The 27,492-nt window shown below is 43.4% G+C and overlaps 1 protein-coding gene and 1 non-coding gene across 3 annotated transcripts; one reads left to right on the top strand and one right to left on the bottom strand.

Moving 5' to 3' along the window:
• The first annotated feature begins 37 nt into the window (after positions 1 to 37).
• CS (citrate synthase) lies at positions 38 to 27,352 on the top strand. Of its 2 annotated transcripts, none has more exons than XM_038549672.1 (11): positions 38 to 257; positions 13,038 to 13,088; positions 13,656 to 13,763; positions 15,141 to 15,206; positions 15,770 to 15,901; positions 16,155 to 16,343; positions 23,544 to 23,743; positions 24,703 to 24,832; positions 24,938 to 25,039; positions 25,240 to 25,449; positions 25,764 to 27,352. In XM_038549672.1, the coding sequence occupies exons 1-11, from the start codon at positions 216 to 218 to the stop codon at positions 25,932 to 25,934; spliced, it is 1,401 nt and encodes a 466-aa protein (XP_038405600.1). In that variant the 5' UTR covers positions 38 to 215; the 3' UTR covers positions 25,935 to 27,352. The 2 variants fall into 2 exon arrangements, with proteins under 2 accessions (XP_038405600.1, XP_038405601.1); XM_038549673.1 differs by lacking the exon at positions 38 to 257 and adding an exon at positions 8,644 to 8,679.
• On the bottom strand, positions 10,067 to 10,139 carry TRNAR-CCU. Its single transcript has one exon. It is a non-coding gene; the product is annotated as a tRNA-Arg (tRNA).
• Positions 27,353 to 27,492: the final 140 nt, after the last annotated feature.

Raw genomic sequence — 27,492 nt, 5'->3', positions numbered from 1 at the left:
CCCCTGGGAGGGGCGGGAGCGAGTCGGGGCGGGGGGCGGGGCCTCGCCGAGGACCCCGGGCTGGGCGCCGCCGCCGGCTCGTCTCCCCTTTCCCTCAGCCGCCTCCTTTCAACCTTGTCGGCCCGTCGGCGCGGCCCTCGGTGCAGCGGCGGCGGCTCCCCCGGCCGCAGCTCTCCCGGTCCTGCCTCCCCGCCGGAAGCCCGCGTTCGCCCGTCATGGCTCTACTCACTGCGGCCGCCCGGCTCTTCGGAGCCAAGGTGAGCAACTCCGGGAGGGAGCGCGCGGCCCCAGGGTGGGGCTGAGGCGACTGCAGGCCCTCGGGCGCCGGGGTCCCCTCCCCTCCACCTCACACCCCTGCGCGCCTTAAAGGGGCCCGGCGCCTGGCTGGCCGCCAGCCCTCGGTGGCGCTCCCAGGCCATGTGCTCCGCTGGCCTCCTGCCCCCGGGGGTGAAGAGGGCGCTGCCCGCTCCGGCCTGCGGTCTTGGGCGGGCGGAGAGCCCGGACGCTGCTGTCAGCCGGCTCGGCCAGGACGGGGGAGCCCCGGAAAGGAGCTGCCGCTGGAGAGCCTCGGTGTCGTGTGCCTCCGGACTTAGGGGAAGGGCCCGTTGGGGAGAGGGGTGCGGGGGTAGGAGAGGCGGCCGGCGGCCGGCTCCGTGCACTGCCCCTGGTGAGCTGCGCCGTGGCCGGCTTCGGCTTCTGCTTTGCGGAGAGGGCCTTGTCGGCTCCCAAACTGCTTCTTACTGTTTCTCCAACCCAATTTTTGAAGCTTTTAGTGACCGAGCCTTAGCAGTTCTGCTGGTAGAGTGGTACTGGGTCCTCTTTGTCCTTGGGACTCTTGCACTTACTCTTCGTATAGGAGGAGCCTGGGTGGGGTGGAGCCCTTCTGTAAGACCTTCTGCATGATTATCACATAATGATTGCAGAAAGAACCAGAAAGATTTTTCCTTCAAACGGCAGGCCAGAAAGTGAAGATACTGGACTGGAGATAGTGCTGCCAAAGTCACATGACCGGTCCTACTCCTTGCTCACTCAGGCTTAGCTATTGCTTTGAAGTCTACCCAGGAGAGAGCCCTCTCGTTCTTTGAGGCCCTCATTTACTTGAATGTTCGTTCTTGCCTTTGGATCATAGGAATCTTGTTGCAGGTAATGGTGCTTTCAATTTCAAATGGCCAGGGCTTTGGTGCCTGGGTCACTTAACCCTTTAAATAGAGAAACTGCTGTTTTGAGGAGAGAGTCCCAGCCCTTTAATCCAGGCAGGGACAGTCCCACAAGTGACCTTGACTTCTGCAGAGAACTTACACTTTCTCCTGCAGATTAAAGCTGCCAGCACCTGGAGGAAAGGAAAGTCTTAGGATGGCATTGGCGTGCTGTGTGTTAGCTTGCATGGCTGGCAGATGAGGTGAAGCCTGTAGAATCTAGCATGGAGGTTCTTCCGGGTGCCCAGCAGCAGGTGGAGGCTGATCGTTTGGGAGACACTTGTCTTACTTGGGAGACACTTGTCTTACTTGACTGTTGCTTCTGCTGCTGCCAGGGAACAGGGTAAGGAAGGCCCCTTGGGAAATGAGGCGAGTTCTAGATAGTGTTTTGGCAGAATAGGGGACACGACACCATAATTAGCTCATTCCAGAGCTCCTAACCCAGACCAGATCATTTAATCCTTCAGTGATTTTTAAAAGCCTTTAGAATTTAGTTTTTGAATTCATTTTGTTTTTTTAAGCCTCTGGGGAAGCCCAGGAAGCTTTTGGGATGATAGTGCTACATAATTGTAGAATCAGTATTGTTTTGTTTTGTTGACTTTACTGGTAGAAATGATCCTGAGGACCCCAGAAACCTGTAAATTGGAAGCCATTTGAAAGCTTTTGATCCTTAAAAACTAGCAAAGCCCAAAAAACTCCAGTGGAAATTTCCTGAGATCTCAGTAGAATAACCAAGATAGCAAGAAGGAAGCCTGTTCACTTTGTAGCATTGCTAGCACCTGCCTTGAATATTCAGATCAGCCTAAAGCTTAACTGATTTTACTTTTGCTGCTAAGGTAGGCTTTGGAAAGCAAAGAGAATTCATTTCCTGATCTGGGAACACTGACCCCTACCACTTTGATTCTCAAGGTCAGATGTAGTTTCACTTTTCTGAGAAGAGATTTTTTTAACCTTGCTAGGTGACACAAATGCCAGTCATTGTTACATTGTTCCACTCTATCCACTTTCAGGTAATTTAATGAACACCTGAGTTGGAAAGAGATACTAGTTCAGATTATTCGACTTCTTGTTTACCCAAATGAATTTCTACTAAACGGTGGTCTTAGTATTAGCTGTGGATGCCTTATCTTTGTGATGTATTATTTTTTCACATGTGATCTGAGTTTGGATTTGGGTCGGGAGTTAGAGTATGGCCACTGATTTATTTCTGTTCTCTCTTTTAACACTATTGTGACTTAACAAATCATAATTATTTCTTGTACCATTGAGCACTGCTCCTCTAAGCCAAGATGTTCAATGACTTTGAGAAAATCAAGCCAAAAGTGTTAAGTATTTCTACACTTTTTTTTTTTTAAAGAGTTTATTTATTTCTTCATGAGAGACAGAGAGAGAGAGGCAGAGACAGGCAGAGGGAGAAGCAAGCTCCATGCACGAAGCCTGATGCAGGACTCGATCCCGGGACCCCGGGATCACACCCTGAGCCAAAAGCAGATATTCAACTGCTGAACCACCCAGGCGTCCCTCTAGACTTTTTCAAGACATGTATTTAATACTTATAATTCCTTTACAGTAGATCTACATCACTGAACGTGTTTTGTATTAATCCTAGTTAGAAATCGGGTTCAACAAAAGTTAAGTTTTTTCTGTGAAATATTAGCTAGGCTCTCAGTTCAGAACTTTTATTTTATTTTTTTAATGTTTTAAGTTGGGAATCCCCGGGTGGCTCAGCGGTTTGGCGCCAGGGTACAATCCTGGAGTCCGGGGATCGAGTCCCGCATCAGGCTCCCGGCATGGAGGGAGCCTGCTTCTCCCTTTTCCTGTGTCTCTGCCTCTCTCTCTCTCTGTGTCTATCATAAAAATAAATAAATAAATATAAATAAATCTTTTTTAAAGATGTTTTAAGTTTATTTATTTAAGTAATCTCTACACCCAACATGGGGCTTGAACCCACGACCTCAAGATTAAGAGTCACATGCTCTTTCAACTGAGCCAGCCAGGCACTCTGTACAGCCTAGAACTTTTAAAGGCAAGCACCCAAATCTATGTGTCTTCACTTTGATTATCAGCCTGCTCAAAGGGATGTCAGTTCCTTGGTGCTTGCTAGGTGGGCTGAAGATGAAAAATGGAGAGTAAATCCTCCTCATGTGCTACTGGTGGGATAACTGCATTTGTCTATCCTAGTGGCCTTTTTTAAGATTTTATTTATATTTATTCATGAGAGAGGCAGAGATAGGGGAGGGATAATGGGACTCATCCGGGGATCACTACCTAAGCCAAAGGTAGATGTTCAACCACTGAGCCACCCAGGTACGTGCCCCCCAGTGGCCTTTAGATTGTTAACAGATGAATGCATGGGTGTGGGGAAGCACTGCTAAAGTAGATCATTAGAAAGGTGAAGGCTGGCATTCTTGTTTCTTTAGAATCCAAGTGGGCAGAAGGCAGGAAGCCAGATGTGGTGGATCTCTCTAAAGCTACATAGTAATTCTTTTTGCCCTTCAGTGCTCTATGTGATAGAGTTGAGTAGGGCATGAAATTTAAAACAGTAGTGAAGGGCCGCCCAGGTGGCTCAGCAGTTTAGCACGGCCTTCAGCTCAGGGCCTGATCCTGGAGATCTGGGATCCCTGCAGGGAGCCTACTTCTCCCTCTGCCTGTGTCTCTGCCTCTCTCTCTCTCTCTCTCTCTCTGTGTCTCTCATGAATAAATTAAAATCTTAAAAAATTTTTTTTAATTTTTATTTATTTATGATAGTCACAGAGAGAGAGAGGCAGAGACACAGGCAGAGGGAGAAGCAGGCTCCATGCACCGGGAGCCCGATGTGGGACTCGATCCTGGGTCTCCAGGATCGCGCCCTGGGCCAAAGGCAAGCGCCAAACCGCTGCGCAACCCAGGGATCCCGAATAAATTAAAATCTTAAAAAAAGAAAAGAAACAGTAGTGAAGCAAAGTTAGCAATAGGTCTTTAAAAAAAAAAATAAGATTTTATTTATTCATGAGAGACACAGAGAGGCAGAGACACAGGCAGAGGGGAGAAGCAGACTCCCTGCCGGGAGCCCCATGCTGGACTTGATCCCGGGTCTCCAGGATCAGGCCCTGAGCTGAAGGCAGCGCAAAACCGCTGAGCCACCCAGGAATCCCAGCAATTGGTCTTTCTGAGCATATGACTGTCTTTCATTTTTTGACTCAAATACCCAAAATCTTTTTTTTTTTTTAAGATTTTTTTTTTTTAATTTTATTTATTTATTTACGGTAGTCACAGAGAGAGAGAGAGAGGCAGAGAGAGAAGCAGGCTCCATGCACCGGGAGCCCGACGTGGGATTCGATCCCGGGTCTCCAGGATCACGCCCTGAGCCAAAGGCAGGCGCCAAACCACTGCGCCACCCAGGGATCCCTATTTATTTTTTAAAATATTTTATTTATTTATTAATGAGAGACACAGACTGAGAAAGAGAGGCAGAGACACAGGCAGAGGGAGAAGCAGGCTCCATGCAGGGAGCCCGACATGGGACTCTATCCCGGGTCTCCAGGATCACGCCCTGGGCTCAAGGCGGCGCTAAACCGCTGAACTGCCTGGGCTGCCGGGATAAATAAAATCTTAAAACAAACTCCTAGTGGAAGTGAGAGCAGTATTTAGTTCTCAGAAAACTAATAGGACAGCAGATTCTATATGCTTTACTCACCTGTGTACACTTAGTGTGTATAGAATAAGTAGATGTTTAGAAAATAATTGTTTGTTAATTTTATTTATTTATTTATTTACTTATTTATTTATTTATTTATTTATGAATGATAGTCACACACACAGAGAGAGGCAGAGACACAGGCAGAGGGAGAAGCAGGCTCCATGCACCGGGAGCCCTACGTGAGATTCGATCCCAGGTCCCCAGGATCCCGCGCCCTGGGCCAAAGGCAGGCGCTAAACCATTGCGCCACCCAGGGATCCCCCAGAAAATAATTGTTAAAGAACTGTAAAGATTTCTACTGAAAGGAAAGTTTAGGGCTCTTGATTCTTTTCTGAGGTCTTTGGTGGTCTTCCTTGGAGTGAGTCTTTAGGGAAGAGTCTGTTAGAAAATGACAATTAGGTAGAATTATTAAGGAAACTCATGAGTATGAAGGAGCTCAAGGTATGAAATCTGAAGATTACCGTGCTCAGGCTATTAAGCAGCCTGATCGAGGAGTGCAGGCCGACTTCCAGTATCACCATTGTGAAACACAGATGTTAAAAGGCTTTAGTTTTCTGACCTGGTTCTGGGGAGAGAGGAGTCTTTGTCCTGTGCGTGTTCTTTTTCCTTTAATGCAGGTTGTTCCTTCTTCATTGGAAGCCTTTGCAGCACAACAAGATTTTTCCTACCAGTTATTAGTGCATTATGTTTGCTTCATCAACTAAGCCAGTTCTGCTGGCTTGGCAAGCTCTGATCTTTTTTCGATGAAGGGCAAGGGCTCTATTAAAATCAGGAGCATCTCTCTCAGGCTTTTAATGTTGGAGCTCTTGGATATGTTGCAGGGCATGTTCTAAATATGCCTAGGATGGAGGATCAAAGAAAATTTGGCCCTTCCCCTTTGGAGTAAAGGTCCTAAGTGTGGATCAATGATGACAATAGGTTAAGAGGAATAAGAGGGAAATAACCACTTTTTAAAGTGCTCTTTCAAATAGGACTCTGCTGTTCCTAGAATTTGAGGGAGGAGGGAGTAGTTTCAGATGATTTTTGGTGAATTGGCCAATACCCTATTCCAGAAATACCTTAAGTATTATAGGCAAGGCAAGTGCTTGGCAGAATTTCCTGCATGTACTAAGTCCTTTTCCTCTCTTGTCCCTTTAAGGTGGAAGTTCTTTTAATTACATTTTTCTATTGTAGCACAGTTGAGAGCTACAGCGCACTTCCATCAATAATAGCAGACTCACTATAAGTTCTTGCAAGGGGTGGCAGCGTTTGAGGTTTAAAAAAGCCTCTTACTGATTGTAACCACCTACCCCCTACCCTGTAGCGAATTCGTTGTCAGACACGTGAGCCAGGCCCTTGTCTTTGGAAGCAGCTCTCTCCATCTCTCCACCTGAAGGAGCTGACCTGTTGAATAAGGTGACTCCCTGATTCACCTGACAGCTGCTGTTCCAGTAGGGTGACTCACCACGTGGCGTGCTACTGGAAGGCAAAAGCCTAGTTGCCACGCCTCAAGAATTAGAGGGAGGAGCTGGTAGGTGAAAGTTCAGGGATGACTCAGAGATTTGTAATCTGCCTGTCTCATCAGTGAGTATAGTCTGAATGTACTATACAAAGCTATTCAGCAGGTTTCTTTGGCAGCTAGGAGGTAGGTGAAATGAGGTGTGTAACCTTGGGTATAACAGTCCTCCAGTCTCTCCTTTCTAGTCATTTATTCTGCTGGGTAGTTAGATTTGTTTCCTCTCCTTGAGACTCTTCCCCTCCTGGTTGGGACACTCCTAAGGCCCTTAAAAAGAAAATCGGGGCTTTATTTCCTATTCTGCAGGTAGAGGGAATTATCCATTCACCCCTTCCTCAGGCTTGACTACCTCTTTCCTGGAATCCAATTCCAGGAGAGAGTAATGACACTTGACATGGTAGGTAATAGGCCAACACACTTCTTCGAAGAGGGAAGCCTGGGTGGCTCAGCGGTTGAGTGCCTTTCTTTGCTTCAGGGCATGATCCTGGAGTCCTGGGATCAAATCTCACATCGGGCTCCCTGCAGGGAGCCTGCTTCTCCCTCTGCCTGTGTCTCTGCCTCTTTCTCTGTGTGTCTCATGAATGAATAAATAAAATCTTTTTTTTTTTTAAGATTTATTTATTTATTCATTCAGAGAGAGCGAAGAGAGAGGCAGAGACACAGGCAGAGGGAGAAGCAGGCTCCCTGCAGGGAGCCCGATGTGGGACTCAATCCCGGGTCTCCAGGATCACACCCTGGGCTGCAGGCGGTGCTAAACCACTGCGCCACCGGGGCTGCCCGAATAAATAAAATCTTAAAAAAAAAAAAAAAAAAAAAACAACAACACTTTTCTGAGAAACACCTATTTATTGAACTCACTTATGCAGAAGTCACTGTTTTTTAGATGCTTTCATGCAGACTGTTTTGTACAGTCTACTTATCTACCCCAAAATTGGCTTTATTATTATCAATTTAGAGATATGAAACCTGAGACTTAGAAGTTAGGTCATATAGCCAAGGTAACACAGCAGGATAGTGGCAGAACCTGGATTTAAGACTTGATCGTTAATAGCTGTACATCCCAGGGTCTACATTCTATGCTTCTCCCTTATTGTTCATGTGGGTCACCTAGGGAACTTGTTACACTGCAGATTTGGATATAGTAGGTCTGATGTGAGGCCCAAGATTCTACATTTCTGACAAGCCCCAAGAAATGCTAATGCTGCTGGCTAGGCAGTTATATTTTAAATAGCAAGGCTTTTGAGTACCTTTACCTATGTCCTTATTAGACTTTACATATGTCCTTATTAGACTTATCAGACTTTGAGCTAAGTAGCTTGAGTGTTATCCTAAATATGGAGAAGGAAAGGGGAACAATACAGTTGACCCTTGAACAACACAGTTTCAACTGCTGGTCCACTTACGTGTGGATTTTTTACTGTACAGTACTGCAAATATATTTTTTCCTTAGGACTTTCTTTTTTTTTTTTTTTTTTTAATGAAATGAGATCTCTTACCAAAAGACCTTTTTTTTTTTTTTTTTAATTTATTCAGAGGCAGGCAGAGAGGCAGAGACACAGGCAGAGGGAGAAATGTGGGACTTGATCCCGGGTCTCCAGGATCACACCCCAGGCTGCAGGCGGCACTAAACCGCTGCGCCACCAGGGCTGCCCTCCTTAGGACTTTCTTACTAACATTTTCTCTACTTTTTTTGTAAGAATACAGTATGTAACATACAATATATAAGATAGGTATTAATAGACCATTTATGTTCTCAGTAAAGCTTCCAGCCAACAGTAGTTTGTTAGTAGTTAAGTTTTGGGGGGAATCAAGAGTTATAGCCAGAGTTTCAACTGCATGAGGGGTCTGCATCCCTGATTCCCATGTTCCAAGGGTCAACTGCAGTTAGTTGTTTTGTTTTGTCTGTTGTCTAGTAATGGAGCTGGGGCTAAAACCCACATTTCCTTTCCACATTCCTAATCGTGTACTCTGTGTTTTACCTCATTAGGTAAAATTGTTCTAACTTGAATTTTTCCTATTCTAGCCTTTTGAGTGGTTATATCAACGAATTGCTGCCTTTAAAATCCTTCTAATTTCTTTAGTTTTCTTTTAAGCTGCAGAGAGGATGTGAGAAAATGGCCATACTGTTTAATTTTATGTATTTATTATATAACAAGTACAAAGCATTTGCCAGACGTGGTTTTAAGTGCTTTTTAAGTGTTGCCTTAATTCTCACAGCAGTCCTTTAAGTTGGGTACTGTTACTGTTCCCATTTTACAGATAAGGAGACTGACGCACAGAACCATTAAATGACGTGGCTGGAGTCACAGGTAATAAGCAGCAGAGAAGGGCAGTAGAAACAGAATATTAGTATATTCTTTATTCTATAGCTGCATATCCACACTATCCACAAAACAGGACTGCTTTACAAATTGAAGGTCTAAGAAGTGTTACTAATGGAGATCATCAGGGACAGTTGAGATCAACCCTCTAAGTTATTCCTGAAGCTCCTCACCTGAAAGGGCAAGATGCTTAGTACAAAGGTAATGAAGACTTCGCTGATGTTGGAAATGGTGGGGTGACAGTGTAGTTCTAAGTTTCTCTTCCTATGCATTGTTTTATTTATTTATTTTTTAAATTTTTTATTTACTTATGATAGTCACACAGAGAAAGAGAGAGAGAGAGGCAGAGACACAGGCAGAGGGGCAGAGGGAGAAGCAGGCTCCATGCACTGGGAGCCCGACGTGAGACTCGATCCGGGGTCCCCAGGATCATGCCCCGGGCCAAAGGCTGGCGCCAAACCGCTGCGCCACCCAGGGATCCCTATTTATTTTTTAAAATATTTTATTTATTTATTAATGAGAGACACAGACTGAGAAAGAGAGGCAGAGACACAGGCAGAGGGAGAAGCAGGCTCCATGCAGGGAGCCCGACATGGGACTCGATCCCGGGACTCCAGGATCACACCCTGGACCGAAGGCAGGCACTAAACCGCTGAGCCACCCAGGGATCCCCCCTATGCATTGTTTTATTTTTATTTTTTTTATTTTTTTTATTTATTTATATAGTCACACACAGAGAGAGAAGAGAGAGAGGCAGATACATAGGCAGAGGGAGAAGCAGGCTCCATACACTGGGAGCCCGATGTGGGATTCGATCCCAGGTCTCCAGGATCGCGCCCTGGGCCAAAGGCAGACGCTAAACCGCTGCGCCACCCAGGGTTCCCTATTGTTTTATTTTTTTTATTTTTTATTTTTTTTTAATTTTTTATTTATTTATGATAGGCACACAGTGAGAGAGAGAGGCAGAGACATAGGCAGAGGGAGAAGCAGGCTCCATGCATCGGGAGCCTGATGTGGGATTCAATCCTGGGTCTCCAGAATCACGCCCTGGGCCAAAGGCAGGCGCTAAACCGCTGCGCCACCCAGGGATCCCTTCCCTATTGTTTTAAAGTAGCATTCATACAGATAGATATGAGAAATGATTGTAATGAAGCAGCAGTAATGACCCATCTGATTCCTTTATTTATTTATTTATTTTTAAAATTTTATTTATGAGAGACACAGGCAGAAGGAGAAGCAGGCTCCATGCAGGGAGCCTGACACGGGACTCCATCCTGACTCCAGGATCAGGGCCTGGGCTGAAGACGGCGCTAAACCACTGAGCCACCCTGGCTGCCCTAGAATCTTTTTTTTAAAAGATTTTAAGTAATTTCTACACCCAACGTGGGGCTCGAACTCACAACCCCAAGATCAGGAGTCTCATGCTCTTCCAACTGAGCCAGCAGGGCACCCCTGCAAGTCATAGAAACTTAAAACTGATTTAAAAGTGGAAAAATGGACGCCTGGGTGGCTCAGCGGTTGAGCGCCTGCCTTTGGATGGAGGTGTGATCCCGGAGTGCCGGGATCGAGTCCCGAGTCAGGCTCCCGGCATGGAGCCTGCTTTCTCTCTGCCTATGTCTTTACCTGTCTCTTTGTCTCTCATAAATAGATAAATAAAATCTTTTTTTAAAAAGTGGAGGGCAGCCCGGGTGGCTCAGCGGTTTAGCGCTGCCTTCAGCCCAGGGTGTGATCCTGGAGTGCCGGGATCCAGTCCCGAATTGGGTTCCCTGTGTGGAGCCTGCTTCTCCCTGTGCCTGTGCCTGTGTCTCTTTCTCTCTGTGTCTCTCATGAATAAATAAATAAAATCTTTGAAAAAAAAATTTTTAAAGTGGAAAAGAGATCATTATGGAGAGATTTTAACACCTCTCAGATGATATGTTCCCCTGTAGCCTTTTTAGAAACCAAACAACCACAACAACCAACCACCCACAATTAAAAGGTCTGTCTGCTGCAGGGCTGATGTAGTCTCTGGGAGGTGGCCCTTCTATATCAGGATCTAGGGACCATGGAGCAAGGAACAGAATTTATTTGCATGTTTTCTTGTTAACTCGGTGGTGACTAATAAGAAAAGGTAAAATCATTTCTTAGATACTAGTTCAGGTTTCCATTTTCCCCATGAAGGGTGAAGAGGCTAAAGGCCTGTTTGTGCTGCCTACTTTTTTGCCCAAATGGTTCCCATTGAGCCAGAAGAGATTCTTTAGAAAGTTAATGAAAGGAGTTAACAAGCTGAGGCAGTCCCCCTTTATTTTGGGAACATAGTAGCTTTCCTTGTATTCTCTGAATTTAGCTTTGGATTGAGTCTTTTTATTTTATTTTAAAAATCATTTAATTTTTAAAATATTTATTTTAGAGAGCATGTGTGCATGTGTGCACATGGGAGGGGGTGAGGGGCAGAGGAGAGGAGAAACAGAAAGGCAGTCTCCAGACTCTTGATTTCAGCTTAGGTCAAGATCTCAGGGATCAAGCCCCAGGCTGCTCTGCACTTCTCTGAGAACCTACTTAAGACTCCCTCTCCCTCTCCCCCTCCCCACCTTCTTTAAAAAAAAAAAAAAAACACCTTTTCTGAAGGATCTCTTTCCTTTCCAGTTCTTCCTGGTGCCCCCAAAAAAGAAGGATACTAAATTCTAAAACATCTCCAGCCCTTCTGAATTCTCCCCTTAGGCATGGAAAATTTTTAAAATTTGTAAAGATTTTATTTATTTATTCATGAGAAACCGAGACATAGACAGAGGGAGAAGCAGGCTCCCTACAGGGAGCCCTATGCAGGACTCCATCCCAGGATCCTGGGATTATGACCTGAGCCAAAGGCAGACGCTCAACCACTGAGCCACCCAGGTGCCCCTGTTTTGGAATTTATTTTATTTTATTTATTTTTGTTGTTGTTGTTTTGTTTTGGAATTTATACAGTACTATTGCTTCAAATGATTTTCAGTGCAATCAGCCAGCAGTGCAGTAGTTACAAGAAAAGGTGTATCTGGCCTTTTGACAAAATGAGGAAAGGTTTGGTCTTGTTCCTGGATTAGTTTGTGTGTGTGTGTGTGTGTGTGTGTGTGTGTGTGTAATCTTTTTAGTTTGCCAAGTGCTTTCACATCATCGTAATTTAATTATCAGAAGACGGCCCTGTGAAATATGTGGTGGGTATTTAACACCATTTTTTTTTAAGATCTTAATTATTTATTCATGAGAGACACAGAGAGAGAGAGGCAGAGACACAGGCAGAGGGAGAAGCAGGCCCCATATAGGGAGCCTGATGCAGGACTCGATCTCAGGACTCGGTGATCACGCCCTGAGCCAAAGGCAGATGCTCAACCACTGAGCCACCTAGGCATCCTAACACCACTTTTATAGATGAGGAAAATGAAGGTGGCTTTGACTATCATTTTATCTTCAAAATCTTGTGCAGAGAAGTTAATCTTATCAAACTTCATAGCTGATTAGTAGTGTAATTGGTTGTTTTTTTTCAAAGGCAGTGTTGAACTCTTGCACCTCAGCAATCTTCTCATAGAGAGTAGCCTTTCTTTTTGTGGGGAGAAATCTCTAAGTATAGAAAACAGGTGAACTATACTATTTGTCTTTGTAGAATTCCTTTAGGACAGGTGTGTATTTGACAAACTCAGCTTTTGTTTATCTGAAAGGTCTCTATTTCACCCCCTTTGTTAAGACTTTTTCCTCACCTGGATATACGTTAGCTTAATAATTCTTTTCTCTCATTGTTTGGAAAGTAGTTTTCCAGTTTTTTGGTTTCCCAGTGCTGTTATTGAGTAGTCTGTTGTTACATTGTAGGTATTCTGTCTTCCTGAGCTTTTTCCAGGAACTTTGAAGAAGTGTGGTGAAGGCAGCCTCTGCCTGTGGCCTCTCCTAGGCTGGAGAGGTGGAAGTGCTGCTGAAAGACTAGGCACTGCAGAGGTCTTACCAGCAGAGTCAAGTAGTCGCTCAGTCCCCTCATTTGCTTTTCTGAGGCCACTCAGAACTATTGACAGCTGGATTGGGTTGGCCTGGGCACTCTAACAACCACCTCTCTGACCTTTCAGTGCCTAGCAAAGCCTGCCCTGATGAAACCCAGATGACTGGAAAGAGCCTCTCCACAGCAAATGCTATTAAAGCTATGGATGCAGAGTTAAATCTGCTATTGCCTCCAGATTGGGGACTCCTTCAAAGCTATTCAGGGCCTTTTACAGCTCTTTTTATGTCAGACTGTCCTCGGAGGCTAAGTAAGGTGGAGAGAAAGAGGATGAGTCACTATAACTCCTTGTTATACATAGGAGGAAAGAGTAATTGTTGCATAAGGTGCTGTGTTTTCTTTGCAGAATGCATCTTGTCTTGTTCTTGCTGCTCGGCATGCCAGTGCCTCCTCTACGGTAAGGACTGGAAAAGAGTATCACTGAGGCAATCTGACCCTGGGATTATGGGATGGGGAGTAGGGTTTGTTACCACCTAGCTTCTCATCATTATCCTGAGTAACTCAGAGGTGTCTTTTGTTATTGTTGTTATAACTATTAGTTAATATTACTATTATTTTAGGAAGTAATTTATTCAAGAGTGTAGTGAGATGGGAATAGCAAATATTTTTGCCTTATCTTTTAAGTTATAATAAAATATACATAACATAAAGTTTCCCATTTTAACCTTTTTTAAGTGTATAGTTTAGTGGCAGTAAGTACATTCACATTATTGTACAACTATCATCACTATCAATCTCTAGAACTCTTTCATCTTCCCAAATTGAAACTTCGTACCCATAAATTCTCCATTCCCTTCCCTCTCTGCCTAATTCTTTTACCCTCATCTGGGCAGAGTAGTTGACCATATTTCTCTGGCAAATAGAGAAAGCCAAATTCTAAAAAGCAGTCTTAGCATACCTACTTTGTAGGAAAAATCTAATCAACATTTTGACCATCACCTAACCTCTCTATGTCTCTTTTTAGAATTTGAAAGACATATTGGCCGACTTGATACCGAAGGAGCAGGCCAGAATAAAGACCTTCAGGCAGCAACATGGCAAGACAGTGGTGGGCCAAATCACTGTGGACATGGTAAAGATTGTGGGGTCTTGGCTGGAAAAAGTAGCTCTGTAATGTGCTTCAACAAAAATACCATTCTCTTGGGACGCCTGGGTGGCTCAGCGGTTGAGTACCTGCTCCTGGCTCAGGGCGTGATCCCAAGGTCTCAGGATCGAGTCCCACATCAGGCTCCCTGCCTGGAGCCTGCTTCTCTCTCTGCCTCTGTCTCTCCCTCTCTCTCTGTGTCTTTCATGAATAAATAAATAAAATCTTTTTTTTTTTTTTTAATAAATAAAATCTTAAAAAAGAAAAATTCTCTTCACTGACTATTCAGAAGCATTCTGTCCCATACATGGAAAAGTTGGAGCTTAAGATGTTCATTAGAAATTAGAATGTTCTAATGTTCTTTGTTTTTGTTCTTTTTTTTTTTTTTTTTTAAGATTGATTTATTTACTTATGAGGGAGAAAAAGGGAGGCAGAGATAGAGGGAGAAACAGACTCCTCATGAGCAGGGAGCCCAATGTGAGACTGTATCCCATGACCCTGGGATCACAACGTGAGCTGAAGGCAGATGCTTAACTGACTGAGCCACCCAGGTGCCTTAGACTGTTTTAATTTTTATTTTTTTAAAAGATTTATTTATTTATTTATTCATGATAGATATATATAGAGAGAGAGAGGCAGAGACACAGGAGGAGGGAGAAGCAGGCTCCATACCGGGAGCCCAATGCGGGACTCGATCCCGGGACTCCAGGATCGCGCCCTGGGCCAAAGGCAGGCGCCAGACTGCTGAGCCACCCAGGGATCCCCAGTATTTTTAAATATATTTAATAGCTGAGCCTAGATTAATTTACCCATGGGAGAGATGAATGAAGTATCTATTCCTCATCCCAACCCCTCAGCTTTTGGGGCCAGGACTCTGTTAGAGTTAATGCTGTGTTGATCATTTATACACCTAGATCAGCTCCAGCAGGTGGTCTAGAACAAGCTTAGGATGGCTTCCCCAGCTCTAAGAGTCTGAGCAGCTCAAATGATAATTCCACAGCAGTGTTTAGTCTTTGGTCTCTATCTCCTTTCCCTGTTGTAGATCGCATTCTGTTGACTTTGGTTGTGGGAATGAAGGAGTAAGAATGGGTAGAATAAAGAATAAAATATAAGAAGAGAAGGAAGCAGAGGCAGACACAATAAATAAAGACAGATTTTTCAACTTAAAATTTTCATTTCCAGTGTTAGCAGGCTTCCCTGCAAAGTTCTGTTCTATGGTAAGTAAACCTCTCAGAAATCTTTCTATGAATGAAGTCTTGCAAATCAGGAAGTACATTTCCTTTCTCAGATGCCATGGAACACTAACAAGCTCTAGCCTGAATTATTCTGACTACTTGTTACATCCTATCCTCTCTTTTTCTTTAGATGTACGGTGGCATGAGAGGCATGAAGGGATTAGTATATGAAACATCAGTTCTTGATCCTGATGAGGTAAGAGACCCTCATGTCAACACTAATCATAGTTTACTGACTGTTGTGCGCACCATAGATTAGACTGATGAGGGTAAAGAAAACAAAGCATTTGTCTTTGTGTATGGAAAATAGGTACGTGTGGGATAACTGAAGAACAAATCTACCTTTTCAATATATTACCTAATAAAACTAAAAGTACTAAATAGAATTAAGTTACGTGAAGATTTAAGCTTTATTTTTTATTTTATTTTTTTCCTTTTTTTTAATGTTTATTTATTTATGATAGTCACAGAGAGAGAGAGGCAGAGACACAGGCAGAGGGAGAAGCAGGCTCCATGCACCGGAAGCCCGATGTGGGATTCGATCCCGGGTCTCCAGGATCGCGCCCTGGGCCAAAGGCAGGCGCCAAACCCCTGCGCCACCCAGGGATCCCAAGATTTAAGCTTTAAAAAAAATTTTTTTAAGCTTTAAAAATTCTATTCTAACTTGTTGAAAGGTCTGATAAGAATGAGACTAGTCAATTATGTGACTTCCAGGCTAGTAAATTTAAAATTTGTACCTCCTATCTCTTTTCCCTCAAGGGCATCCGTTTCCGAGGCTACAGTATCCCTGAGTGCCAGAAACTGCTGCCTAAGGCTAAAGGCGGTGAAGAACCCCTGCCAGAGGGCTTATTTTGGTTGCTGGTAACTGGACAAATCCCAACAGAAGAACAGGTAAAGCAGAAGGATATTAGCCCTTCTCTTTCTCCTTCTTTGCCTTTCTCTAATCTCAGGCACTTAATCCTGATTTGGCTCTGGGTGGTAGTTTGTAGGGATGTATAGTAAGGGGAAGGAATCAGAGCAGAGTTCTGCAGTATAAGTGGACTGAGTTGAATTCTCTTGGATTTTCTTTATTTAGATGTCACTGTCTTTTTTATTTCTCTTTTTCCCTTGCCTAGTGTTATGAGCAATGTCTGCCTTTCTACAGGTGTCTTGGCTCTCAAAAGAGTGGGCAAAGAGGGCAGCTCTACCTTCCCATGTGGTCACCATGCTGGACAACTTTCCTACCAATCTACACCCTATGTCTCAGCTCAGTGCAGCCATTACAGCCCTCAACAGTGAAAGTAACTTTGCCCGAGCATATGCAGAGGGTATCAACCGAACCAAGTACTGGGAGGTAAGAAATTTTGGTGTAATGTGTGATGGGGATTTAAAGGACTTTAGTGTGAAGGAAGAAAAAGGAATGTAGAATCTTTAAGAAGATTACTACTCTCGGTTATGACAGAAGCTCATTTAACAAATTTTTATTTTAGGCTTGCTTTTTTTTTCAGTCCTTGGGATTATATAGATAAATGGAACATGCTTTCTATCACCAAGGTTATTGGTTTGATTAGGGTGAGATACATGTAAAAAAAAAATACAGTTCAGTAAATCTTGCTGCAATAGGGTATATTACACAGGGCTGTTGGAACATTGAAAAAGATGTGACTTAACTACAGGATCCCTGAGGAAGATTTCACAGAGTAGTCTGCTCTAGCCCCAAATGTCCCTTTTTCTCGTTCTTGTCCTCAAATGAGGAAGATCTTGGAATGTTAGGTGAATGACAGCTAAGGCAGTTCTCAGTCTAGCTAGGAGGACTAATGCCAATCTGCCAATGTTCTGTACTGTTTCATAGCAGAAGGGTGGTTACTACCCTGGGATTAGGATCCAGAAACAAATGAGCTTTGATTTCTGAAAATGAGATGTGACTCTACTAGTTTGAACTGGTTGGAGTATGAGAAGACTGCCTTGTCCCAGCGGATAGTACATAACTCCTTCCATCCTCTTTCCAGTACCCTACATGGTATTCACAAACACTGGGTAAAGTACAAGTTATCTGGCTAGGTTTATAGCAAGACATCCATCTCATTTTCTTTTCTTATTTGGAAACAGGTAAAATAGGAACAGAATGGTCCCTTTTTGTGAAGCAGATACACTAGATAGATGATTTGACCAGGAGAAAGCCCCCAAAGAGTTTACTTGATGCATGGCACAGAATAACATGCACAGTCCACTGATCTGATGCAATCCTTTTGGGGTTTTGGCAAATCCTGCTTCATTTGGTTGGTCAATACTTACTCAATGCCAACTGTGTATTGAATTGTGTTTGCTATTGGGGGAAAGTGGAAGGGAGTTTGAAATTAGGTTGGCACTGTGAAAGAAGGCATAGGAATTATGGAAAATATACACATTCACAAGTACTTAAAGCATTCATAAAGCCCTGTATCAGCAGGTTCAGAAGGTTGTATAATCTGAATATATTGTTTTCCATTTTTTCTATTTATTTGTTTGTTTTTAAGATTTTATTTATTTATTCATGAGAGACACACAGAGAGAGAGGCAGAGACACAGACAGAGGGAGAAGCAGGCTCCACGCAGGGAGCCTGATGCGGGACTTGATCCCAGGACTCCAGGATCACACCCTGAGCCGAAGGCTGACGCTCAACCACTGAGCCACCCAAGTGTCCCTCCATTTTCTTTTTTTTTTTTTTTTCCATTTTCTTTTTTAAATGTTACTCAGGTAATTGTTATTTGTGTGGGTCACCATAGCAGAAAAGGTTAAATTGAGACCAGCAGTTCTCCTATTTTAAGACTTGTCTCTTCCGGACGCCTGGGTGGCTCAGCAATTGACTGTTTGCCTTTGGCTCAGGGTGTGATCCCAGCGTCCTGAGATTGAGTCCCACATTGTGCTCTCTACGTGGAGCCTACTTCTCCCTCTGACTGTGTCTCTGCCTCTCTCTCTCTCTCTCTCTCTCTCTCTCTGTCTCATGAATAAATAAATAAATAAAATCTTTAAAAAACAAAACAAAACCCTTGTCTTTTAGAAATTGACCACTCGGATCTGCCTGTTAACTACTTACAGTGCTATTGTCTTGACTGTCACGACAGGAGGAGAAAATAGCTTTTTCATGCTTTATAATAGACCTATAAGATATTTCCCAGGGATCCAAGCATGCTTCATTGTTTCATACTGTCCTTTATTGAATCATTAAAATGAATCTTGTTTCAGTGTAATCATTGATTGACTGTTCTGCCATTATCTCTTCGTGAGATGTCATCTGAGTGCAGTTGTCTTGAAGTAAACATGTTATGTTCCAGGACTTTGCCAATCTTTTGGAGAGTATTTAAAAGTGGTACTGATGTATTTGTCAGCCTTAGAGGATGTGTGTCTGATAAGTTCACACTGCACCAATATTAGCACCAGTAACTGCTTTAGTTTAGTAGAGCTTCGTGCTCTTTTGCTGTTACATCTTGTGTCTCTTTCAAAGGTCAGACACAATATTTCTTTTTTTTTTTTTTTTTTTTTTAAAGATTTTATTTGTTTATTCATGAGAGACATAGAGAGAGGCAGAGACACAGGCAGAGGGAGAAGCAGGCTCCATGTGGGGAGCCTGACGTGGACTCGTTCCTGGGTCTCCAGGATCATGCCCTGGGCTGAAGGCGGCACTAAACCGCTGAGTCACCCGAGTTGCCCCTCTCTGTGTCTTCTTTTTTTTTTTTTTTTCTCTGTGTCTTCTTAATAATGATTGAAAGCGAACTACCTGGCCACGACTCACGATGATGATTATGGTCAGCTTTACAATCCTTATAATCCGGGATCCCTGGGTGGCGCAGCGGTTTGGCGCCTGCCTTTGGCCCAGGGCGCGATCCTGGAGACCCGGGATCGAATCCCACGTCGGGCTCCCGGTGCATGGAGCCTGCTTCTCCCTCTGCCTGTGTGTCTCTGCCTCTCTCTCTCTCTCTCTCTCTCTCTCTCACTATCATAAATAAATAAAAATTAAAAAAAAAACCTTTACAATCCTTATAATCCTTATTCCAGATAGTTGTGATGTTGGCCTGTCTTAATTGCCTTTTTTTTTTCTCCCGCAAGGCTGTATCAATGAAGAGTGTTTTGGTACAAATAGCTAAATAGCATCTCAGTCTTAACTTATTAAAAAAAGAAATAGGGGGATGCCTGAGTGGCTCGGTGGTGGAGCATCTGCCATTGGCTCAGGTCTTTTTTTTTTTTTTTTTAAGATTTTATTTTTTTTTAATTTTTATTTATTTATGATAGTCACAGAGAGAGAGAGAGAGAGGCAGAGACACAGGCAGAGGGAGAAGCAGGCTCCATGCACCAGGAGCCCGACGTGGGATTCGATCCCGGGTCTCCAGGATCGCGCCCTGGGCCAAAGGCAGGCGCCAAACCGCTGCGCCACCCAGGGATCCCTGGCTCAGGTCTTGATCCCGGCCTGGGATTGAGTTCCTCCCTGCGGGGAGCCTACTTCTCCCTCTGCCTGTTTCGCTGTCTCTCTCTCCGCGTCTCTCATGAATAAATAAATAAAATCTTAAAAAGAAAAAAAAGAGATAACAAGAGTTTTCTGTCAGTTTTGATTTTGATCTCTTCTTGACTATACAGCATTGACCACTACAAAAACAGCTTAAGGATCCCATGTTGTCATACTTGGTCTGATACATGTTGGTTTATAAACTTCATTCTCAGTAGTAGAAATGAACACAATCTCCTTTATGTGGTTTCTTTTTGATGTGGCCAATCATTACTTTCCAAATAGTTTTGCAAGTTAGTATATACTCCACAGATAACAATTTGTCTAGCCCAGGATCCTGTTCTTCTTGGCATTATGCTAATTAATCCAAGTCTCTTAGGACTACATATACTTGATGCAGGCTTCTGGAAGTAACCTACTTCCTTGGAGGATATAAATCTGTAAGGAGGTGTGTGTGGTTAGAGTATGATTATCACAAAAGTAATCTCCTGGGATCCCTGGGTGGCGCAGCGGTTTAGCGCCTGCCTTTGGCCCAGGGTGCGATCCTGGAGACTCGGGATCGAATCCCACATCAGGCTCCCCGTGCATGGAGCCTGCTTCTCCCTCTGCCTATGTCTCTGCCTCTCTCTCTCTCTCTCTCTCTCTCTCTCTGTGACTATCATAAATTTTAAAAAATAAAAAAATGTTAAAAAAAAAGTAATCTCCTGAGAACTTGCAAGTGTTAGCTGAATATTTCTTGCTTCGAGTAGCTTTTTAATTTTTATATTCTTATTGAATCCAGTGACATTGACAAAATTCACAAAATATTTGATACTTGCATAACTTGTGACTTCATAGGGATTAACTCATTTTGGCTAGTTATTAATAGGTTTTGTTCTTTGAACAGAACTACTGAAACCTCCTGACTTCTTGCAGGAGCATTTAGCTATTTAACTTGTGTATTGGGATCCCTGGGGTGGCTCAGAGGTTTAGCACCTGCCTTGCGCCCAGGACGTGATCCTGGAGTCCCGGGGTCAAGTCCCACATCGGGCTCCTTGCATGGGGTCTGCGTCTCCCTCTGCCTATGTCTCTGCCTCTCTCTCTTTCTGTGTGTCTCTCATGAATAAATAAATGAAATTAAAAAAAATAACTTGTGTATTAGCACTACATAATAATATCAACCAGCAAGTGTTTATTCCATGCTTTCTATGTACCTGGAACTATGGATGAAAGCAGATTTATTTATTTATTCATTCATTCATTCATTCATGAGAAATAGAGAGAGGCAGGGACATAGGCAGAGGGAGAAGCGCCTGATGTGGGACCTGATCCCAGGACCCCAGGATCACACCCTGAATCCAAGGCAGGCACTAAACCACCAAGCCACCCTGGCGTCCCAAAAGCAGATTTTTTTAAAGTTATTTCAAAAAAGAAAACAATGCCAAAACTCTATCTTGTCCCTGAGGAACTTAAAATCCCTTTGAGAAGATAAAATTGAGACCGAAGAGTTGAGCAAGCTAATATCCCCAAAAGAGACAGCTAAATTATATTTTCCTCTTTTTTTAAGATTTTATTTTTAAGTAATCTCTTACACCCAACATGGGGCTTGAATTTACAACCCTAAGATCAAGAGTTATGCCCTATCAACTTACTTCTCTTTTTTTGTTTGTTTTTTAGATTTTATTTATTTATTCATGAGAGGCACACAGAGAGAGAGAGGCAGAGACACAGGCAGAGGGAGAAGCAGGCTCCATGCAGGGAGCCCGACGTGGGACTCGATCCCGGGTCTCCAGGATCAGACCCTGGGCTGAAGGTGGCGCTAAACCGCTGAGCCACCCGGGCTGCCCCTTCTTTTTCTGTTTCTATTAGTAAATAAACAGCACTATTTATTAGGTAGTCTTTTTTTTTTTCTTTAAGGTTTATTTTTATTTATTTTTGTAAAGATACGCTTTTTATTTTTAAAGATTTTATTTCTTTATTCATGAGAGACCCACACAGAGAGAGAAAGAGAGGCAGAGACACAAGGCAGAGGGAGTAGCAGGCTCCATGCAGGGAGCCCGACACAGGACTGGATCCCGGGTCTCCAGGATCACGCCCTGGGCTGAAGGCAGCACTAAACCGCTGAGCCACCGGGGCTGCCCTTTTTTAAGGTTTAAATTCCAGTTAACATACAGTATAATACTAGTTTCAGGTTACAATATAGTGGTTCAATACTTGCATACATCACTGGGTGGTCATTTGGGTAGTCTTGCTAAAAAAAAAAAAAAAAAATTGAATCTGAAACTACTCAAGCCTTTAGATCTCTCAGTTTGTAGAAAATACAGTAGACAGAGGAATAGGAACAGGTTAAGTGACATCACAGGTATATAACCAGCAAAATCTAAACTGGGAAATTCTCCAGAACGAGTGATCCGATTTTACACAAATAAATTGCAAAGTAGTTCCAAAAAAAAAAAAAAACACAAGAGGGAACCCAACATTGATCAAAAGAGACTTAAGGCAGCCCAAAGTGTCTCTCATAAATAAATAAATAAATAAATAAATAAATAAATAAATAAATAAATAAATAAATAAATAAAATCTTTTAAAAAAATAAAGTAAAATTAAAAAAAAAAGTTTAAAGATGTGAGATGATTGTAGTGTGGGCTATTTTCAGTAGATATTTAGTAATATTGAGGATTTGTTCATTTTTTTCCCTATAGGCTAATGGCTTTATGATTTTTTTCACAGCCTTTATCTTTAGAGTTATATGCTTATATATTTACATGTTGGAATATATGATATTTGGAATTCGCTCAAAATAATTTGGGAGGGGGAAGGCGAAAGTAAGGGTATAGATGAAACAAGATTGTCCATGAGTTAAAAATTGTTTAAGCTACATGATGCATATTAGCTGAGTGGGTAACTTGGGTAACTTTGGGCAAGTTACTTGACCTGACCAAGCTTCCAAACTTTTTCATTTATAAAATGAGGGATAGGGATTCCTGGGTGGCGCAGCGGTTTAGCACCTGTCTTTGGCCCAGGGCGCGATCCTGGAGACCTGGGATCGAATCCCACATCGGGCTCCCGGTGCATGGAGCCTGCTTCTCCCTCTGCCTATGTCTCTGCCCCTCTCTCTCTCTCTGTGTGACTATCATAAATAAATAAAAATTTTAAAAAAATAAAAAAAATAAAATGAGGGATATATTACCTTACAGGGCTATTGTGAGAAAAGAAAAAAATGCAAATAACATATCACAGTTCCTGTTATATAATAGTGCTTACAAAACAGAAGTCTTTGTTATTAACTAACAGTTGAGTGCCACTGTTTGACCCTTGGTATATATGGTGAATTTTCTTTAAAAGATGAAACATAGGGCAGCCCCGGTGGTGCAGCGGTTTCGCACCGCCTGCAGCCCGGGGTTTGATCCTGGGGACCCTGGATTGAGTCCCACATCAGGCTCCCTGCATGGAGCTTGCTTCTCCCTCTGCCTGTGCCTCTGTCTCTCTCTGTGTCTCTATGAATAAATAAATAATCATCAAAAAAAGAAAAGAAAGCTGAAACATAGACTTGATTCTTAAAACGTAGTGTCTTAGCGCATTAAGTCATGTAGTGGGAAGGATCATGATTAAACATAAAAGTGGGCGTGCTGAGTGGCTCAGTTAGTTAAGTGTCCAACTCTTGATTTTGGCTTAGGTCATGATCTCTCAGAGTCATGGGATCGAGCCCCACATGGTCAGGCTCCATGCTCAGTAGGGAGTCTTTTGGAGATTCTCTGTTTCTCCCTCAACCCTCTCAAAAATAAATAAACCTTTCTTTTTTTTTTTAATCTGACTTTGGCATTTAACTGAATGCTCTGAACTTGTTTCCTCACCTGTAAAATGGAGGTTACTATGTCACAAGATATACATGAGATATTATGTGTGAATCATTTAGTGCAGAGCCTGGGTCATAAAAATTGTTCAGTTAAATAGTTATTGTTACCCTCCATATATAATCACTGAGCATGAAACCATTAACCAAATAGCCCAATCCATGGAGTACAAAGAGCATCTTGCTTAATTCTTTTTTATTGATAATCCTTTTGTTTCCCCCCCTCTATTTTCCTCAACAGTTGATTTATGAAGATTGTATGGATCTGATCGCAAAGCTACCTTGTGTTGCAGCAAAGATTTACCGGAATCTCTACCGAGAGGGCAGCAGTATTGGGGCCATTGACTCTAAGCTGGACTGGTCCCACAATTTTACCAACATGTTAGGCTATACTGATGCTCAGTTCACTGAGCTCATGCGCTTGTACCTCACCATCCACAGGTAAGCTAGACCTAGCAACCATAGCTACCAGGGATTGATAGAATTTTTTTTTTTTTTTTGAAGATTTTATTTATTTATGAGAGAGGCAGAAACACAGGCAGAGGGAGAAGCAGGCTCCATGCAAGGAGCCCAACATGGGACTCAATCCCGGGCCTCCAGGATCACGCCCTGGGCCGAAGGCGGTGCTAAACCGCTGAGCCGCCCAGGCTGCCCTGGATTGATAGAAATTTTTAAGAAAAGCCCCTTCAGGAATCCCTGGGTGGCGCAGTGGTTTAGCGCCTGCCTTTGGCCCAGGGCGCGATCCTGGAGACCTGGGATCGGATCCCACGTCGGGCTTCCGGTGCATGGAGCCTGCTTCTCCCTCTGCCTGTGTCTCTGCCTCTCTCTCTCTCTCTCTCTGTGTGTGACTATCATAAATAAATAAAAATTAAAAATTAAAAAAAAAAAGAAAGAAAAGCTCCTTCACATTCTCATCTTCTGGGAACAGGTGGTAGGCAGCAGGGAGGTGGAAACATGGCATAAGGGATCACACAAGGCAAGAAAGGAGTCTAGTAAAGGAAATCCAGAGGTGTAGGGAGATTACCATAACCACTTTTAAGAACAAAGTAATGCTTCTAAGCAGCTGGGGGAAAGTTGTCACAGTAGATGGTCTTTCAGCTTTCTAGGAGCTCCCTCTTCTGGCCATTGCTATTAAAGCTGGAGTGAGAGTCCAGAAACTTGTCACACAGGCGTCATCAACCAATGACCTCTCCAGCCCTGTGGATTAGTGAATAAAGGCTGGTAATGAGTTTGGGACATCTCTTACAAAAGCTTCTGTATCATTGGCTGCTATAGGCTGGTATGAGCCCATAACTAGGCTAGCATGTGATGAGAGAAGAGCAAGGTCTGTATTTCTATAGTCTGCCCCTTTTTCCTCCTCTTTCTCTTGGCCTTGATTCTCCTTTCTTACTTCCTCGCAGTGACCATGAGGGAGGCAATGTAAGTGCCCATACCAGCCACCTGGTGGGCAGTGCCCTTTCAGACCCCTACCTGTCCTTTGCGGCAGCCATGAACGGGCTAGCAGGGCCCCTGCATGGTTTGGCAAATCAGGTAAGACTTCCTTTTCCTTTTCTGCTCCATGCTTGTCTTCTGATCTTGGCATTCTCTCTTGGCATATGTGTTGACACTGTCTTATTCCCCAAACCTAACCCATAGGAAGTACTTGTTTGGCTCACACAACTACAGAAAGAAGTTGGCAAAGATGTGTCAGATGAGAAGTTACGAGACTACATATGGAACACACTGAACTCAGGACGGGTAAGCAGAGATGCTTAGCAACTAGGAAAGAAACCAAGACCCAAGTTGCATGATTTGGAAGAATTAAGGAGAATAGAATGAAAGAGGTCACTAAGTTAGAGAAGACCCCCCTCCCCCATATTTGTCTATCCTAAAGAATTTAGAAAAGACAAGAACATCTACTTGAGAATACAACTGGCTTTTTTACCCTTTCTTCGCAGGTTGTCCCAGGCTATGGCCATGCAGTACTAAGGAAGACTGACCCACGATATACCTGTCAGCGAGAGTTTGCTCTGAAACACCTGCCTCATGACTCCATGTTTAAGCTGGTTGCTCAGCTGTACAAGATTGTGCCCAATGTCCTGTTAGAGCAGGGCAAGGCCAAGAACCCTTGGCCCAATGTAGATGCTCACAGTGGCGTGCTGCTCCAGGTGAGCCTTCCTGTCCCTGCTTTCCCTTTAATTTGTGCCAACCCCTAATGTTCTCTGCCATGCAGAAAGTCAACCTCGTAGTCAGAGCAAAGACTCATACCTTCTTCCTTACCCCTTTGATAAAGTTGCCTATGGCGGAGGGCAGGTGCAGGCAGGAGGAAAAGGGTGCTCTCTTTTCAGAATCCCAATTATTGTATTATTCCTAGTTTCATTTCTATTTAAGGCTGACTTGGTTAAGGTTTGTGTCACCCTGAATTTGTGCGTGCCATTACCTCAGGGCCTTTAACAGAACTTTTCTCTCTTTTATCTTATAGTACTACGGCATGACAGAGATGAATTACTACACAGTCCTGTTTGGGGTATCACGAGCACTGGGTGTACTGGCACAGCTCATCTGGAGCCGAGCCCTCGGCTTCCCACTAGAGAGACCCAAGTCCATGAGCACAGATGGTCTGATGAAGTTTGTGGACTCTAAGTCAGGGTAAAACTGAAGACTGGGGGAGACTAACTACCAGAAAGTGAGGGAGCTTTAAAAAAAAAAAAGTATAATTTTGATTTGTTTCAGGGGGCTTTTTAAGACTTAAGATTAAATTGTATCTGAGGCACTGATAATACGTTGGAGGTTAAAATATAAATTAAGACTTTAAGAGATAAAAAGTAACTCCTTCCTCCCCAACCAGTTCCTTTCTCTTGCCTGGTGAGTTGCCCATCAACTGTAGGGTGACCAGGACTAATGCATGTGGTATGGGTTAGGTTTGGGCCCCCCACCATCTCTAGAGTGAGAATCTGGCTCTCCTTTCCATGGGTTAAAGCTGGTTGCAGAGAATCTGCAGTCACTTCAGAGCTTTCGGTTCTGTTCTCTCCAGCCCTCCGTAGGCCAGCAAATCAGGACTCCGCCTTTTTTGTTTCCATAGGAATCATGTTGGATTATCAGCTCTATCAAGCCCCATCACCCTCTCCCATGCACACAGACACTTCCTAGCAAGACCTGTTGGTTAGTTGGACATCTTTGGCATTTTTTTTTATGCTATCAAGTGACCATAAAGGCCATTAACATTTTGTGACTGGCACCCAGTGTTGTTGGTTTTTTTTTTTAATTATCCCATGAAAATTAAGATCTGAAGTGTTCCATTCCCCACTACTTTGTTCCCTCCTTCCAGATTTTCTGTACCTGCTGCACTTCAAGCTGAGGGTACTCTGGACCTACCCTTCTTGGTCCTTACTAGAGACCTCTTTCAGCAGGTTATATATGCCACTATCTAAGTAAGTAGTAGTCCTTCCCAGTCATTTGGCTTTATGAGTGCTTAACATGATCTAAGTTTTCACTTCTGCGGAACACAAGCCACTACCCTCTGACCTTTTTTCTCCCCTTTATTTTAATATGCTATAGGCCACTGAATAAGGACTTGGGAATGTCCAGAATGGTATCTTCAGAGTCTGGTTCCAGGGATATAGGTACTACTTTCTGAGCAGGGAAATTATTTAAGATTGGACGTGGTTTCCTTTGACTATCAGGTTCTGGGGCTAAGAACATTAAAAATAGTAGGCCTCCCTTCTCTTTTCCTGCTACAAGGAAATATCCCTTTATTTATCAAGGTCCTTATCCAGTCCCTTCCCCAAGAGCTTACAGTACAGTGCTTATTTCTTAGAAGCCCCATTTGCACAGGTTTTCAGTGACTCAGAATGCTCTACTGCCTTTTCTTTAAGAAAGGATTGAAATACACTCCTACTGTGCCCCCTTCCTCCCTTGCAAACTCCTGCCTGTGTTTGTGTGGATCCCTAATCCCTAGAGCCACGCTGAGATGGACACATTGTCTGTAAACCCCTGGGTAACTGTCAAGTCATGATCCAGACTTCAGGTTGTTCTGTATAAAATGCAAAATAAATGTTTTTATTAACAATGCTTGAGCCTGCTATTAAATAAGGCCTGGAAGAATTTCTGTTATGAAATAAGGAATATGGCTAGCAAGATCCTGGACTAAGTGGGTTCTAAGTTGTCTTGTGCGCACCTTTATCTTTAGTTGGGTCTGACATTCATTTACA

The sequence above is a fragment of the Canis lupus genome, chromosome 10 (genome assembly GCF_011100685.1).
Source record: "Canis lupus familiaris isolate Mischka breed German Shepherd chromosome 10, alternate assembly UU_Cfam_GSD_1.0, whole genome shotgun sequence".
NCBI classification, from domain to species: domain Eukaryota; kingdom Metazoa; phylum Chordata; class Mammalia; order Carnivora; family Canidae; genus Canis; species Canis lupus.
This window is presented reverse-complemented; position numbering and strand designations above follow the sequence as displayed.

Bases quoted from the DNA above. Each gene is read 5' to 3' on its own strand.
- CS (XM_038549672.1), top strand. From the start codon at position 216: ATGGCTCTACTCACTGCGGCCGCCCGGCTCTTCGGAGCCAAG. The intron at 258-13,037 runs GTGAGCAACTCC...TTTTCTTTGCAG, and splicing joins CCCGGCTCTTCGGAGCCAAG to AATGCATCTTGTCTTGTTCT. The intron at 16,344-23,543 runs GTAAGAAATTTT...TTTCCTCAACAG, and splicing joins ACCGAACCAAGTACTGGGAG to TTGATTTATGAAGATTGTAT.